Source organism: Eriocheir sinensis, chromosome 24, assembly GCF_024679095.1.
Source record: "Eriocheir sinensis breed Jianghai 21 chromosome 24, ASM2467909v1, whole genome shotgun sequence".
In the NCBI taxonomy this organism is placed as follows: domain Eukaryota; kingdom Metazoa; phylum Arthropoda; class Malacostraca; order Decapoda; family Varunidae; genus Eriocheir; species Eriocheir sinensis.
Window position 1 is genome coordinate 14504789 of NC_066532.1, and position 16135 is coordinate 14520923.

At 38.0% G+C, this 16135-nt stretch overlaps 1 protein-coding gene across 1 annotated transcript in view; it reads right to left on the reverse strand.

Moving 5' to 3' along the window:
• Positions 1–16135, reverse strand: part of LOC127003143 (neural-cadherin-like) — a 70166-nt gene that overhangs the window by 4071 nt on the left and 49960 nt on the right. The window contains exons 29-31 of the mRNA XM_050869540.1: positions 13518–13598; positions 1507–1628; positions 660–753 (exon numbers count right to left, since the gene is read on the reverse strand). Coding sequence (XP_050725497.1) covers positions 660–753; positions 1507–1628; positions 13518–13598 — 297 coding nt within the window. The remainder of the gene's footprint in view (positions 1–659; positions 754–1506; positions 1629–13517; positions 13599–16135) is intronic.

Sequence of the window (16135 nt, forward strand, 5' to 3'; positions counted from 1 at the left end):
AAGCTATCCGGGTACAGCTTTTGGGGGTTGAAGTACCGAGACAAGACAAGAAGATCAAGTCTAACTAAAAGAGAGGAGGAGAGACTCGACCACATCACAGCCTCATCCTTTGGGTTAGTTGTTTATAGCAATTGAAGGTACAGCTGTTTTGGGTAGAATTGTAATGCCACTAAATTCCACTTCCCTTGACATCCACACGACTCTGCGTGTCACGAAACACACAAGAAAATAATCCATACCCGGAAAGGGTTTTACCGGCGCCGGGGATTGAACCGGCGACCGGCTAGATTGGAAAACACTTCTTAACCAGTCGCCCAAAGAGTTACCTCACTCGCTGAGTGAGTTTAGGAGGTTTTCCTTACCAGGCGAGTCACTACTGAATATCCGAGGAAAACTTGAAAATTAAAAAGTATAAGTCTTTTGAAAGCAAGTATTGAGGTACACAATAACGAACTTACACGAATACAAAAGATATAGAGTTAACAAGTAAGTAAAAGGCTCATCATAACCCCCCAAAGATAGACAGACATACACACGTTAATAAAGAAAACGAAACCAGCAAAAAAGGAGTTAAAAAACTGAGCAGGTAAGACACAAATGAGAAAAAATCGCGTAAATAAGTAAAAATAAGTAAATAAGCAAAAATGTCAAGGACGTACCGGAGCCAATGGAAGACAAGGACGCTATGGACATGGCGTCACCTTCGTAGCAATAGTGTCGGACGTCGTCGAAGTCTGAAGGATCTTTGTCCACCTGTGAAGGATGCGAAGGAACCAGGTGAAGGACAGGAGGGAGGGAGGGAGGTGGGAAGGATAGGAAAAAGGAAAGGAGGAATCAAAAACGCACGAAATGGAGGTAAGAAGATAAAAGGGGATGAAGTAGGAGTGATGAAAGAGAAGAAAATGAAGAAGGATGCGAAGGGACCAGGTGAAGAAGAGGAGGGAAGGAGAAAGGAGGACATGAGGAACGTAGAAAGAAATGAAATAATGGTGAGGAGGGGAGGAAGGATGTAAAAGAGGAATGGAAGGGAAAGGGGAAGGCGAAGAAGAACGTTTACGAGAAAGGGAGGAGGAAGGGGGAGGGAAAGGAGGAAGATAGAAAGGAATGGGAGGAATGAAAGAGGGATGAAAGAAGAGGAAGAAGTGTTGGAAGAAAGCATGGGAAGAAAAAAACGGTGGAAGGAAGAAAGGGAAGAGAGAATACAGGAAAACAGGAAAGTAGTTAGAAAGAAAAGAAAGAGAAGAGGGGAAAAAATTCATGATTATATCCAAAGAATAACAAATAAACATTGCTTCGTAAAAAAAAATAAAAAATAAAAAATAAAAATAAACAACTTATCAAAAACCAAACAAATAAAAAATAAACAATGCAAACAAGAACAAAAATATACACACACCATCCTCTCGTTTTCTTTCTTAATCTAAAAACACGAAAATGTAAAAGTTATCCCTGCACCCCAAACCTGACCCCATTTTCTTTGAGCCACGTTGAAGGGGTGACTCTTACCTTCTTGATGTTCTCGTCGATGAACTCCCCGATGCTGAGACCCTCCGGCATCAAGGCTATCGGGGCTTTCCTCCTCTGCAGGGTCTCGTCAGCCACGTCAGGAAGCCGCTTTCCGTCCCGGCCTGCAGGGGAGACCGAGGAAAAGATGTGTGGGTTAGAATAATGTTTGGAAGTGGGGAAAAAAAGGTTGCTGGAGGTTATTATAAGAGAAACAAAAGCAAAAGGGAGAAAAAAGATATCGGTTAAAATACATTGTTTGAAAGAGAGCTAAAGAGAGAGACGGAAATATGGGTTAAAATATATTGTTCGGAGGGGAGAAAAAATCAGGTTTCTTGGAGGTTATAGGAAGAAAACAAGAGCAATATGGAGAGATAAACAAGAGCAATATGGAGAGATAAACAAAGATGATGGTGACTTTTTTTTAAGCGAAAGAAAAATGTTTACTTGAGGTTCAAATAGAAAAAAAAATCATGAAAAGAAAAAACTATATTGATGAAAAATATCGTTTGAAAGAGAGAAAAAATAGTTATCGTTAGCAAAAGTAAAGCGGTATCACGCAGGAAACATAAATACTGGTTAGAGGTTATCGTTTATAATAGAGAGAAAAAAAGGGTTGTAGAATATCATCAAAAGAGAAAGTAAGAGAGAAAGACGGGACTGCGAGAAAGGGAAAGAAAGAATACAAGGGATTTATCGTTACAAAACAAAATCACGAACTTGTAAAAGCAGAAAGCAAATCAGCATAACAGAATGAGAAAACTATAAATGTGAGGAAAAATAAAGGTCAGATTGAATGAATTGTTACACAGAGGTTGTAAAGGAAAGAAGGAAAGATGGGTAGCTAGGTAGATAGACAGAAGGATAGATAGATAGATAGATAGATATTGGTAGAAAGGAAAGATAATGGAAATGTGAAATAACACTGGATATGAAGAAGAACGAAAGAGATTGAATAAGAAAGGACAGATAAATATAAATAGAGAAAAAGGAAGGAAAGATGTGAAAAAAGGATATAAAGGAGATAGAAGAAACAAGGAAAGATAGATAAACAGATAAACAGAAAAAAGAGAAAGCAAAGAAGGGAATGAGAAAAAAAATGGATATGAAGGAGAACGGAGAAGCTGTGAAAGAAAGATCGAGCGAGCGAGTGATAGATAGATCGATATTTAAATAGATAGATAAATACAGATAAATAAGGAAAGAAAATAAAAATGAAAATAACGTAATAGGAAACGAAGGAAAAATGATAAAAAAATGATTATAAATTGATTAAAGAAAAGGGAAAGAAGGAAACATGTAAAAAAAAAAACAGGAAATTAAGTGAAATGAAGAAAAAAGGCACAAAAAAGATACGAAAATGATCAAAAGAAAATGGAATGAAGGAAACAGGAAAAAAAAACAGGAAATGAAATGAAATGAAGAAAAGTGACACACAAAAAAAATCACTAATAAAAAAAAAAGGATTGAGATATTATGAAAAAAAAAAGAAAAACACAATAACACAAATGCAAAACTGTTAAAAGAAAACGGAAAACAGGAAACGCGAAAAAAACAAGATATTAAAAGAAGAAAGAAAAGGATAGAATAAAAGACATCAAACTTATCAAAGGAAAAGGGAAAGGATACGAGAAAATAAAAAAAAATAAGAGAAAAAGAAGAAAAAACTACACAAAAAAAGAAAAAGAACTGAACAAGGCAAACGTAAAGAAGGAACCATGAAAAAAAGGATATGAAAAGAATAAAAATGATAGAAAATATACCAAAGAATATCAAAGAAAAAAGGAAAGAAGGAACATAGAAATCCATAACATAAAAAGAAGAAAAAAAGCGATACAAAAAATTAATCCCAAACTAATCAAAGAAAATCATCGAAGTCAGAATCACATCGACCTTTGCCCCGGGGATTACAGGAGGCGAAAACACAATAGAAAACGGGAGGCAGGCTCAAGGAAGGTGAGCAAGGGAGACTGAAGAAGAACAAAGAGAGGGATGAGCCGGGCAAAGCCTCCTTGTATTACTATCAAAGAGAAGGTTCTGTCATTTTTCATCTGTCAGTCTGTCTGTAGGTCGCTTTTTCTGTCTACCTGTCTATCTAAATGTGTGTCTATCTATCTATCTATTTGCCTGTCTGTCTATTTATCTGTATCTCTCTATCTGTCCATGTAAGTAACTGTCTATCTACTGAATATCCTGTCTCTCTGTCTGCTAATCTTTCTGTCTGTCTGTCTGTATATGTGTGTCTATCTATCTATCTATCTATTTGCCTGTCTGTCTATTTATCTGTCTGTCTATCCATCCATGTATCTAACTGTCTGTCTACTGAATATCCTGTCTCTCTGTCTGCTAATCTTTCTGTCTGTATATGTGTTTGTCTATTTCTGTATTGAGAAAAGGAATGGGCGCAGCGAGTATGAAGACAGCAAAGTTAAAGGAGAAGAGAATAAGCACGGATTAAAAATATAAATAGATTGATGAAAACTGTGCAAAGGGGAATAAATGTTAAATAAATGTGGTAAAGGAAAAATAACTCGCACGTCATGATTAGAAATAGAAAAACAAGAAGGGAGCAGATATAAAAAAAGCAAGAAAAAAAATGAAAAGGGGTAAAAGGAGAAAAATAACGTAATTGAAGAGAACGAACTAGACCATGAAAACAGGAAGAAAGCAGGAAAAAAAGGAAAACCGAATAAAACAATTACCTCCGAAAAATACATTCAAGACAGACCGATAAAGAAAAAAGATCATATAAAGGAAAAAAAACGCATTGTGATACGAAAAGTTTAATGGACCATGAAAACAGGAAGAAAGCAGGAAAAAAAGGAAAACGGAATAAAACAATTACCTCCGAAAAATACATTCAAGACAGACCGATAAAGAAAAAAGATCATATAAAGAAAAAAAACACGTTGTGATACGAAGTTTAATGGACAATGAAAACAGGAAGAAAGCAGGAAAAAAAGGAAAACGGAATAAAACAATTTCCTCCCAAAAATACATTCAAGACAGACCAATAAAGAAAAAAGATCATATAAAGAAAAAAAAAATCATTGTGATACGAAAAGTTTAATGGACTATGAAAACAGGAAGAAAGCAGGAAAAAAAGGAAAACGGAATAAAACAACTTCCTCCCAAAAATACATTCAAGACAGACCAATAAAGACGAAAAAAGATTACCTAGACGCAATTTCTAAGGATCGCGACAACAAGCATACCAAAAAAAGATACCAAAATAGTCAAAGGAAAATTAAAGAAGGAAACAGGAAAAAAACAGGAAATGAAATGAAAAGAAGAAAAGTGACAAAAAAAACATATCACATAAAAATAGGCAAAAAAATAAAGAGAAAAAAAGCATAATTCGTCCGACAATTATGAAAAGAAAATCAGCTAGCAAAAAAAAAGAAAAAAAATCAAAATGCCAGAAAGGACTACGAAAGCAAGCAAAATGAGGCAAAAAAAAGGACCCCCCAAAATAACAAGATAATGAAAGTAGAAAAAAGAAAAGATAAACAAAAAAACAAAACAAAATCATGATATTAAATGGACTACGTAAGCAGCCGAGAGGCAAAAATAAATAAATAAATAAATAAATAAAAATAGTTACAAATACTAAAAAGCTTTCGACAAATGAATCTAAAAAAATGATCAGGAAAAAAAATCATAATACCCAAATGTAACGATGAAAGCAGAAAAAAATAAAAGATATAAAAAAGCTCTCTAGACAGAACAAAAAAGGAGAAAAAGAAAAAGAACAGCTAAAATCGAAATCATAATACCGAAATGTACAAAAGAAAGGATAAAAAAATATAGCTTCTAAGAGATACACTATGGGGGAAAAATATGAAAGAGCAACTAAAAAGAAAAGAAACCAGAAAATAATGTAGAAAATTAAATTAAAAAAGTAAAAAAATATTGGTTTCATGATAAAACAATGGAAAATAAAAAAAAGAAAGGATCAGCCATAAAAATGTAACTAAAATCAGAAAACAAAAAAAGTAAAACAATTCCTTTCAAGACACAACAATAAGGAAAAGAAAGAAAAAGAAAAAATCATCCCTCCAATCTCTCGGCAATCGCTTAATGGTTCTGTTATTTCAGGAGGAAGGGAGGAGGAGGAGGAGGAGGAGGAGGAGGAGGAGGAGGAGGAGAAGGAAGAGGAGGAGGAAGAGGAGGAAGGAAGGAAGGAAGGAAGGAGGAGGAACAGGAGAAGGAAGAGGAAGAGGAAGAGGAGGAGGAGGAAGAGGAGGAAGAAAGGAAGGGAAGAGGAGGAGGAAGAGGAGGAAGGAAGAAAGAGTAGAAGGAAGGAAGAGGAAGAGAAGAAAGGAAGGAAGGCAGAAGAGGAGAAAGAGGAAGGAGAAGGAAAGAGGAGGAGGAGGAAGGGAAAGGAGGAGGAAGAGAAGGTCGGGGCTGTTATTTTCGACCGCTAGTATTGTTATCATTATTATTAACCGTCATCATAGGATTATATGAGGATGCAGGAGAAGTAATTGGAGGTTCAGAATTACCACCACCACCACCACAAACAACAACAACAACAACAACAATAATCACTGCACCAATTAAGACCATCAAGAGAGTGTTTTTTTTCCTCTCGTTTTCTTTTATAACACTCATGCGATTTTTTTTTTTAATTCTCTCTCTCTCTCTCTCCTAATCTTTTTCCTCACCATTTCTTCTCCCCTTCTTTTTATCTTCTTTTATTGTCTCTTTCTCTTCTCCTTTTCGACTCTTTTATCATCTCTTTCTTTCCTTCCGTTTTTCTAGTGATTCTTTTTTTCCTTTTTTCAAATCTCTTTCTTCTCGTTCTCATCCTCTTTCACTGTTCTCTCTCTCCTCCTTTGCAAACAACCTCTTCCTTCTTCTTCCTCTTTATCTTCTTCTTCCTTCGTTTTCTTTTTCCCATTACAATTTCTCATTTTTCCTCATTCTCCTTTCTTCTCCTTCCCTCATGTTCTCATCTCCTTTCCTCTTCGTTCTCCCTTATAAACTCCTCCTCCTTCCTCCTCCTCCTCCTTCCTTTTCATCCCATTTCAATCTCCAATCTTTCCTTACTCTCTTTTCTCCTCCTCATCTTTCTTTTTTTTCTCCTTTCAGTCTCCCAACTTTTCCCACTCTCTTTTCTCCTCCTCCTCCTCCTCTTCTTCTCGCGTCCTTTCCCTCCTCCTCCTCCTTTTCATCCCATTTCAATCTCCAGTCTTTCCTTACTCTCTTTTCTCCTCCTCATCTTTCTTTTTCTTCCCCTTTCAGTCTCCCATCTTTTCCCATTCTCTTTTCTCCTCCTCCTCTTCTTCTCGCGTCCTTTCCCTCCTCCTCCTCCTTCCCATTCTAGTTTTCCCAGTAGTCTTGAATGGGAAGCGACAAATCTGGGACGCTGAGCCTTTCTCGTCGTGTTCAATGGCATAAAATGAACCTTCGACTTCTTTGTGAATCCCCGACTTCTTTGTGAGCCCGCCAGCCCCTCGTGGACCTTACAGCCGTGGAGGTCGGGGCGAGCTAAGCGGCGGGGTGTAGGAAGGGAAGGAAGAGAGGGAAGGATATACAGAGACGCTTCGCAGAGAAGAGTGTGTAAGGAAGGAAGTCGTGGCAAGCTCTGAGGCGGTGTGAAGGAAGGAAAGAAAAGATACAAAGGCGGAAAAGGAAGGTGGTGAGGGAGAGCGAAGCGGCGATGTGTAGGAAGGGAAGGAGGGATACAGAGAGCTACGTAGAAGGGAGTGTGTAAGGAAGGAAGTCGGGTCAAGCTCTGAGGCGGTGTGAAGGAGGGAAAGAAAAGATACAGAGGCGGAAAAGGAAGGTGGTGGGGGCGAGTTAAGACGATGTGTGAAGGAAGGGAAGGAGAAGAAGGAGAGATACAAAGAAGTTACGAAGAGGGGAGAGTATAAAGGAATAGGAAGGAAGTCGGGGGTAGCTAAAAATGAATTGAAGGAAGGAAAGGAAAGCTATATAGACAGAAAAGGAGGGTGTTCAGGGCGAGTTAAGAGGATGTGTGAAGGAAGGGAAGGAGAGGAAAAAAAAGATACAAAGAAGCTGCGAAGATGGAAGTGAGTAAGAGGAAGGAAGGAAGGAAGGGATGGGAATATGCAAAGAGGGAATAGAAGGGAACTTAATGGGAACTTATGTAAAAACGAGAAGGTTGCTGCTAGATAAGATGGGAAAGGAAGGAAAAAAAGAGGTGATACTGAGAGGAAACTGTGGAAAGGGCATAAGAAGGAAGTCGGGAAGAGCTAAAAGGTGTGAATGAAGAGAAGAAAGAAAGAGATACTACTTAAAAGGGAAGTGTGTGTGAAGCAAATGTGTAAGGGAATTTGAAGGAGGTTGGGAAAGGAAGGGAAGGAAAGACACAGAGAAACTACATGGAGGAGAGTGTGTAAGGAATTAGGAGGGAAGGAAGGGAAGGAAAGACACCGAGAAGCTACGTGAAGGAGAGTGTGTAAGGGACTAGGAAGGATATCGGGGCGAGCTAAGACGAGGTGTGGAGGAAGGGAAGGAAAGCGACGGAGGAAAGAGATGATAACTAATTGGAGAGGAGATAGTTGAGAAGGGAAGAAAAGAAAGAGAAGTTACGTGCATAAATGAAATTATATAAGGGAATGGAAGAGAACTGATTAAGGAGTGATGGAAAAAAGAGATAGTTAGTGCTAGGTGATTATAGAAGGGAGGAAAAGAGACAGAAAAGTTAGGCAAAGGTAATTATGTAAAGGAATAGAAAGGAGCTGTATAGAAAGCAAATTATATAAGGGAATGGAAGAGAACTGATTAAGGAGTGATGGAAAAAAGAGATAGTTAGTGCAAAGTGATTATAGAAGGGAGGAAAAGAGACAGAAAAGTTAAGCAAAGGTAATTATGAAAGGGAATAGAAAGGATCTAATTGGGGAGTTATGTAAAAAAGAAGACATAGTTACAACTAGATATGTAAAAGTTAGATACAAAGAGAAAGGAAAAGAGAAAAAGGAAAGTCTGCGAGGGAGTATAAAAGAGAGAAAGCAAATTGGACAAGGATGAGAAGCGAAGAAATAGATACAGGTGAATGTGTCTTTATATACCTGTACAAAGAGAGTATTTCCTGGTAGCCAAGTAGATGTAAGGAAGTGAATATGTGTGTGTGTGTGTGTGTGTGTGTGTGTGTGTGTGTGTGTGTGTGTGTGTGTGTGTGTGTGTGTGTGTGTGTGTGTGTGTGTGTGTGTGTGTGTGTGTGTGTGTGTGTGTGTGTGTGTGAAAAATAAAGTTGAACGGAAAACGGAGATACTACAATAGCGATCCAGTGTGAAGAGAGAGAGAGAGAGAGAGAGAGAGAGAGAGAGAGAGAGAGAGAGAGAGAGAGAGAGAGAGAGAGAGAGAGAGAGAGAGAGAGAGAGAGAGAGAGAGAGAGAGAGAGAGAGAGAGAGAGAGAGAGAGAGAGAGAGAGAGAGAGAGAGAGAGAGAGAGAGAGAGAGAGGCTACATTTACATATGAAAAATAAATAATACTTGTAATTAGTTAAGGAAAAGCTAATTTGAAGTGTTGGAAAATAATGAAAAACAGAATGAGAATTGCTACACCTCCTCCTCCTCCTCCTCTCTTCTTCTTCTTCTTCTTCTTCTCCTCCTGCTTCTCCTTCTCCTCCTCCTCCTTCCATCTTCCTTCTTCATTCTTCCCCCTTCCACCTTCCTTCCTCCTCCTCCTTCTCCTCCTCCTTCCATCTTTCTTCTTCATTCTTCCCCCTTCCACCTTCCACCTTCCTCCTCCTCCTCCTCCTCAACCTCCCTTACACCTGGAGAATTCTGAACACACCTTTATTGACAGTGAGGTGAGGAGCAACACAGGTAAGGTGGTCAGGTATCTTCAGGTGTGATAACAAGAGAGGGAGAGAGATGCTGCCTCGAGTACCTGTCCGTAATTAGTGTTGTCCCCAGGTGGGCTTCGCAGGTGAGGGCCACAGGTAATGATTGTGGTATGGAGTAATTGAATTGTTTGGTGTTTGGTCGTAAATGTGATAGAGGGGGAGAAGGTGAGGATTGATGGGAAAAATAGGATATGTTGTTAGTTTCTTTTTTATTTCGTACTTTTTGTATTTTCTAGTTTCCTTCTTCACCAGTTCATCTTTTACTTATCTCTCTCTTTCTCTTTTCCTTCCTTCCATTCTCCTTCCCTCTCAATTTGCCTCTCTCTCTCTCTACTTCCCTTCTACTCCCGTTCCTTCATCTCCCACTTTTCTCTCTCTTTCTTTTTTCCTTCCTTCCATTCTCCTTCCCTCTCAATTTGCCTCTCTCTACTTCCCTTCTACTTCCGTTCCTTCATCTCCCACTTTTCTCTTTCTCTCTCCTTTTTCCTCTCTCCTTTCCTCCTCCTCTTATACCAGTTCATCTCTCCCTTTTCTCTCTCTTTCTCTCCTTTTTCCTCTCTCTTTCACTCCTTTCCTCCGTTAGTTTACCTCTTATTTTTCTCTCTTCCTTTCCTCTTCCTCTATTTCATTTCTCCACTTCGTCTCTTTCCTCTTTCCTCCCCTTTCCTTCTCCTCCTCAGTTATTTTACTTCATATTCTTCTCTCTCTTTTCCTCTTCCACTTGTTCAACTACTTTTCTCTCTTTCTCTTCTTTTCTTCCTCCGTTAGTTTACTTCCTATTCTTCTCTCTCAATTCTCTTAGTATTTCTTTTTTTAACCTCTTCCACTCTTCATTTTGTTCCATTAATCTTCTATTCCTCTATCTACTTTCCTTTCCTCCTTGTTTATTTATCTTCCACATTTCTCTTCATTTCTCTCCTTTTTCTTCCTCTTCCTCCTCATTCTAACCCCCAATTTTCTCTCTCCTTTCCTCTTCCTCCAGTTCATCATCCTCTTTTCTTTTTTTTCTCCTCTTCTCCTCCTTCTCCATTCCCCTTCCCTCAATCTACCTCCCAATCTTTTGTCTCCTTTTCCCCTCCACCTGTTGATCTCTCTCTCTCTCTCTCTCTCTCTCTCTCTCTCTCTCTCTCTAAGTTTCCCTCCTATTCTTCTCTCTTCCTCCTTTTCTAGTTCATTTATCTTCCACTTTTCTCTCTCTCCTCTTTTCTCTTCTTCCACTCTCCTCCTCAATCAATTTACCTCCCATTCTCCTCTTTATTTTCCTTCTATTCTAGTCCATTCATCTTCCACTTTTATCTTTCTCTTTATTCCTCCCCTTCCACCCTCTTTCTCCATTAATATACTCGCCTCAGTATCATCTCAGCTTTCCTGCTCTAGTTCATTCATCTCCCACCTTTCCTATTCTCCTTTTTCCTTCTCTTTCACCCTTTTCCTCCGTTAATTTACTTCCCATTCTCGTCTCTGCTTTCCCACTTTTCTCGCTTTCCTCTTTTCCTCTACATTTTCCCTCTCGGTCAGATAATCTCCTTTCTCCCCTCTCTCTCCACTCCTCTCCATGCTGTCTCTCTTTTTCTCCTCCACTTCAGTTTCTTCCCCGGCCAAGACTCCCTTCTCTCTTCTCCTCTGCTTGTTCGTCCTCCATTCCCTCTCTCCACTCTTCTTCCTGGCCACTTCCTCTTTCCATTCCTCTCCCACCGGCTCATCCTCCCCTTTCTCTCACTCTTTTTCCTCCTTCTCTCTCTACTCTTTTCCCCAACACTCCATCTTTCCTTACGTCTCCATCCACTTTTCTCCCAAACCACTCCAACTATCACTCCCCTCACTCTCTCTCTCTCTCCCCCCCCCCCTCTTCCACTTTCTACCCGTGACCTGACGTATGGAATGAGACTACCAAGTGGCAATAGGTTTAGAGGAAGATGCATCGGTTAGACAGTCCGCAACTACATTTAATTTGGTTTATCGAGTGAAGTAAATGCTTGGTACCTTGCGAAGATCATGGATGAAAAAAAAGAATACAGTTAATTTGTGAAGAGTGAAGGAAAAAAAGTACATTTATATTGATTTCGAAGGTTAGTTAAATGTTCGGTGCCTTGGCGAAGAATACAGGTGAGAAAAAAATAATACTGATAACCAAGGAAAGAAACCAAAGAAATACGTAGACTTGCATTGATTTGTCAGGTTAAGTGAATGTGTTTTTTACCGTCGTATGCAACATATGTGAAAATAACAGAATATGGATAATCAAGAGAAATAAATAACAAAACATTTACCGGAACTCGAAATTTCACAGGTTAACGATTGATTGGTACCTTATAAAATCGAATTACTGTTGTCTTCTCAAAAAAATAATAAACAGGCCAAAGAAGAAAAAGCTAAAGAGAAATAAAAGGAGTAGAATAATGAAGCATGAGGAAAAAAATGGAGGAAAAAAGAAAAAGGAAGAAGAAAATAAAACCTGAACAAATCAACAGAAATAAAAATAAGCAAAAACATGAAAGAAGAGAAAAAAGAATAGATAAATAAGAAGAAAATGAAGAAAAAACCCACCTACTAATTTTCCTTTTCCACACCTGTCACGTATTAATTTGACTAACACTCACCTTGACAGCTTAAAAAAAGGCTGACGCAACAGATAAACATTCAATCAGCGTAAATGGAAATCCTGTCAAGCCGAGCGAAAAATGAAAGTAACGAAATAATGCAAATGAGAAAATAAGATTAAAAAAAAGCAAAAAAAAAAATATATAGATGTGTAATTAGCTGATGACAATTAGCGAAAACGGGGTAAAAATAGTAAAATAGTAAAAAATAGTAGAGTAAAATAGTAAAATGGGAAATAGCAAAATAGTAAATAGCAAATAGCAAAAGAGTAAATAGCAGAATAGTAAAATAGTAAAATAGCAAAAACAGTAAATAGCTAAATAATAAATAGTAAAATAGCAAAAACAGTAAATAGCTAAATAATAAAATAGTAAATAGCAAAATAGTAAATAGTAAATAGCAAATAGCAAAATAGTAAATAGCAAAACAGTAAATAGTAAATAGCAAATAGCAAAATAGTAAATAGTAAAATAGTAAATAGTAAAATAGCAAAAACAGTAAATAGCAAATAGTAAATAGCAAAATGGCAAATAGCAAATAATAAATAGCAAAATAGTAAATATCAAAATGGTAAATAGCAAAATAGTAAATAGCAAAATAGTAAATAGCAAATAATAAATAGCAAAATAGTAAATAGCAAAATAGTAAATAGCAAAATAGTAAATAGCAAATAATAAATAGCAAAATAGTAAATAGTAAAATAATAAATAGCAAAATAGTAAATAGCAAATAGCAAAATAGTAAAATAATAAATAGCAAAATAGTAAATAGCAAATAGCAAAATAGTAAAATAGCAAATAGTAAGAATAGTAAAATAAGAGAATGATATAAATGAAATAGATATGAACGCAAAAGATAAACTACATTACCTTAAATAGCATATGAATCAAGGACAAAATCAACACACACACACACACACACACACACACACACACACACACACACACACACACACACACACACACACACACACTCAGGCCTCGTAATATTAGAAGAATCATCAACAAAATCAACAATCAAAATATCCACAGAACATTTTTGTTTTGTTTTATCCTTTTTTTTTTTAATCATCACTTTTTTTTTTTGGGGGGGGGGCAATTTCATAAGCTCGTGGGAAAAAAAACTGCGAAAGATTGAAGAAAGAAGAGAGAAAGTAAGAAAAAGAAAGAAAGACAGAAAGAAAGAAAACAAAATACAAAAATATAAGAGGGAGACAGAAGAGAAACAGACACAGATAAGACAAAGATAAACAGAGAGAGAGAGAGAGAGAGAGAGAGAGAGAGAGAGAGAGAGAGAGAGAGAGAGAGAGAGAGAGAGAGAGAGAGAGAGAGAGAGAGAGAGAGAGAGAGAGAGAGAGAGAGAGAGAGAGAACAACAGGAGAAGCACGAGCGAAAGAAAGAAACAAAAGAGAGAAAAGCAAGGTAGAGAAAGAAATAAGAAAGAAACAAGAGAGGGAGAAAAAAAACAAGAGACAGAGACAGACAGAGACAACCCACGAGAAACAGAATCAACCCACAACAGACACAGAGACAGAGAGGGAAGCAGCGTGCGTGTGACCCCAACCAAAGCTCGCCTTAGACTAAACCATACTCACTGAGCGTCGCGTACACGCCATCCCCCTGCAAGCCCTCATGCATTACAGGGTTAGTATAGGACAGAGACCTCCCGTGAACATCTGGAGGCAAAGAGAACACACACCACTGCGTTACAAGATGATCCGTCAACCCTCGCGCCTCACACTAAAAGAATCAGTCTGGGACCCATCGCGGAGACCGAGGAACGCCGTTGGGAAGTCTTCGGGGGTTGGGGGCATTGGTTCTGGCGTTATATAGGGTAATGAAGGTTTATATCTACACCAGAGGCTTCGATTATGATCGAATTTTGACGTATTGGAAGAATCTAGAGCGTTTAGTGTGCATACCCTTAGGAACGCAGCTGGAAAGTCTTCGAGGGGGAGGGGCGTTTAGCATTGGTGCTGACGTTATATAGGGTAATGATGGTTTATCTTTACCAGAGGCTTCGATAATGATTGAATTTTGACGTATTGAAACGGTCTAGAGCAGGGGTGTCAAACTCATGGCCCGCGGGCCAAATGTGGCCCGAGGAATGGTCTTAAGTGGCCCGCGAGGTAACGAGATTCTTCAGCTCGACCATTTGGTCATGTCAGAATTCACGCGATGAAAGAAAGATTTTATGTACAACTTTAACGGGGTTATTTTAAGAATGAACCGAAACTCCTGTTCTTCTGAGTGACTTTAACGTATACTCTCACGGACTACGGTAATGAAAGCTTAATTTGACTTCATAAACTTGAGTTTTAATAAAGGATTGACGCGTTGTGAGAAAGGTGTGATTTTCGTGTGTATTTAATATCGACTTTCAGGGCCTCGTCGACAAACTTAAAAAGAGTAACTATAACATTTGGCGATAGGAGACAACACTTACACGGAAAAATGAGACTTAGACCTTTATATCTACGCTAAATTTAGCATCCTCTGAGTGCAACGTTCCACAAATTGTACGGGATAACTTTTCAACAACATATATCTAGAGAAATGGCAAAACACTTCGACCGACACAGATTATTGGCGCAAATTCCGTAAGTAGGAACATTAATGCTTGTCTGAGGAACCATTAAGCTTGATTACTGCAATTTTTCAAGGGATAAAATTCCGCCCATTGGAGTTTAAAGTTTTAGGGAGAATATTTCACGGTCACATTAACCGGATAGTTCTCAAAGCAGTGGCGTGATTCATGGTGGCTTGTGTTAGGCATTTAGTAATATACAGTGGTTTTAGTTAGTCGTTTAGCTATACACAGTCGTTGGTTAGTCCTTTAGTAATATAGTCTTTGTTAGTCAATTACAGTTATTTGTCATGCAGTTAGTAAAATACAGTCTTTGGTCAGTCAGCAATATAGTGGTTTGCGTCAGTCAGTTAGTAATACAGTGTCAATGGTTAGTCAGTAAGTAGTAGTAGTAGTAGTAGTAGTAGTATCATTAGTCAGTCAGTTGGTAATAGTCAGTGGTTAGTCAGTAAGTAGCATAGTCTCATTAGTTAGTCAGTTAGTAATGTAGAGTCAATGGTTAGTCAGTAAGTAACATACAGTCTCGTTGGTTAGCCAGTTAGTAATGTACAAAGTCAGTGGTTAGTCAGTAAGTAGCATAGTCTCGTTGGTTAGTCAGTTAGTAATGTGTAGAGTCAATGGTTAATCAGTAAGTAGAATAATCTCGTTGGTTAGTCAGTTAGTAATGTGTAGAGTCAATGGTTAATCAGTAAGTAGAATAGTCTCGTTGGTTAGTCAGTTAGTAATGTACAGAGTCAATAGTTAGTCAGTAAGTAGCATAGTCTCGTTGGTTAGTCAGTAAGTAGCATAGTCTCGTTGGTTAGTCAGTAAGTAATGTACAGAGTCAATGGTTAGTAAGTAGTATACAGTCTCGTTCGTTAGTCAGTTAGTAATGTAGAGTCAATGGTTAGTAAGTAGTATACAGTCTCGTTCGTTAGTCAGTTAGTAATGTAGAGTCAATGGTTAGTCAGTAAGTAGCATAGTCTCGTTCGTTAGTCAGTTAGTAATGTAGAGTCAATGGTTAGTCAGTAAGTAGCATAGTCTCGTTCGTTAGTCAGTTAGTAATGTAGAGTCAATGGTTAGTCAGTAAGTAGCATACAGTCTCGTTGGTCAGTCAGTAAGTACGACAGTGTTGGTGGTTAGCCAGTTTGAAATAGAGTTGCTGGTTAGTCAATTAGTAATGTACAGAGCAGTTGGTTAGTTAGTCAGCAACACACATAGGTTTGGGGTGGTCAGCTATAGATGGTTAGTCAGATGGTAGTGTACAGTTTGTCGGTCAGTCAGTTGGTAGTATGGTAGCATAGAAGTATTAGTAGAATAGATTGCGTTAGTCAGTTAGTCATACAGAGTCGTGTTAGTAAGTTAGCCACACACACACACACGTTCTCAGCCTCTCAAAACTACTAACCTCTACTAACATACACACACATGCACGTCAGTTAGTTTGGCTTCATGTGTACAGAGAGACAGATATTTGGTTTTCATTTCACATAACTGCACGACATTTTTTTTATATAATACGTGTTTCATTAATACATTTTTGAAAACATTTTCATTTATGCCTTGCCAATACTGAAAGCCTTGATGCATTTAGAGTCATATTTTTGACGCATAAATCTTGCTGAATGTATAATGAAGGTATTTGAC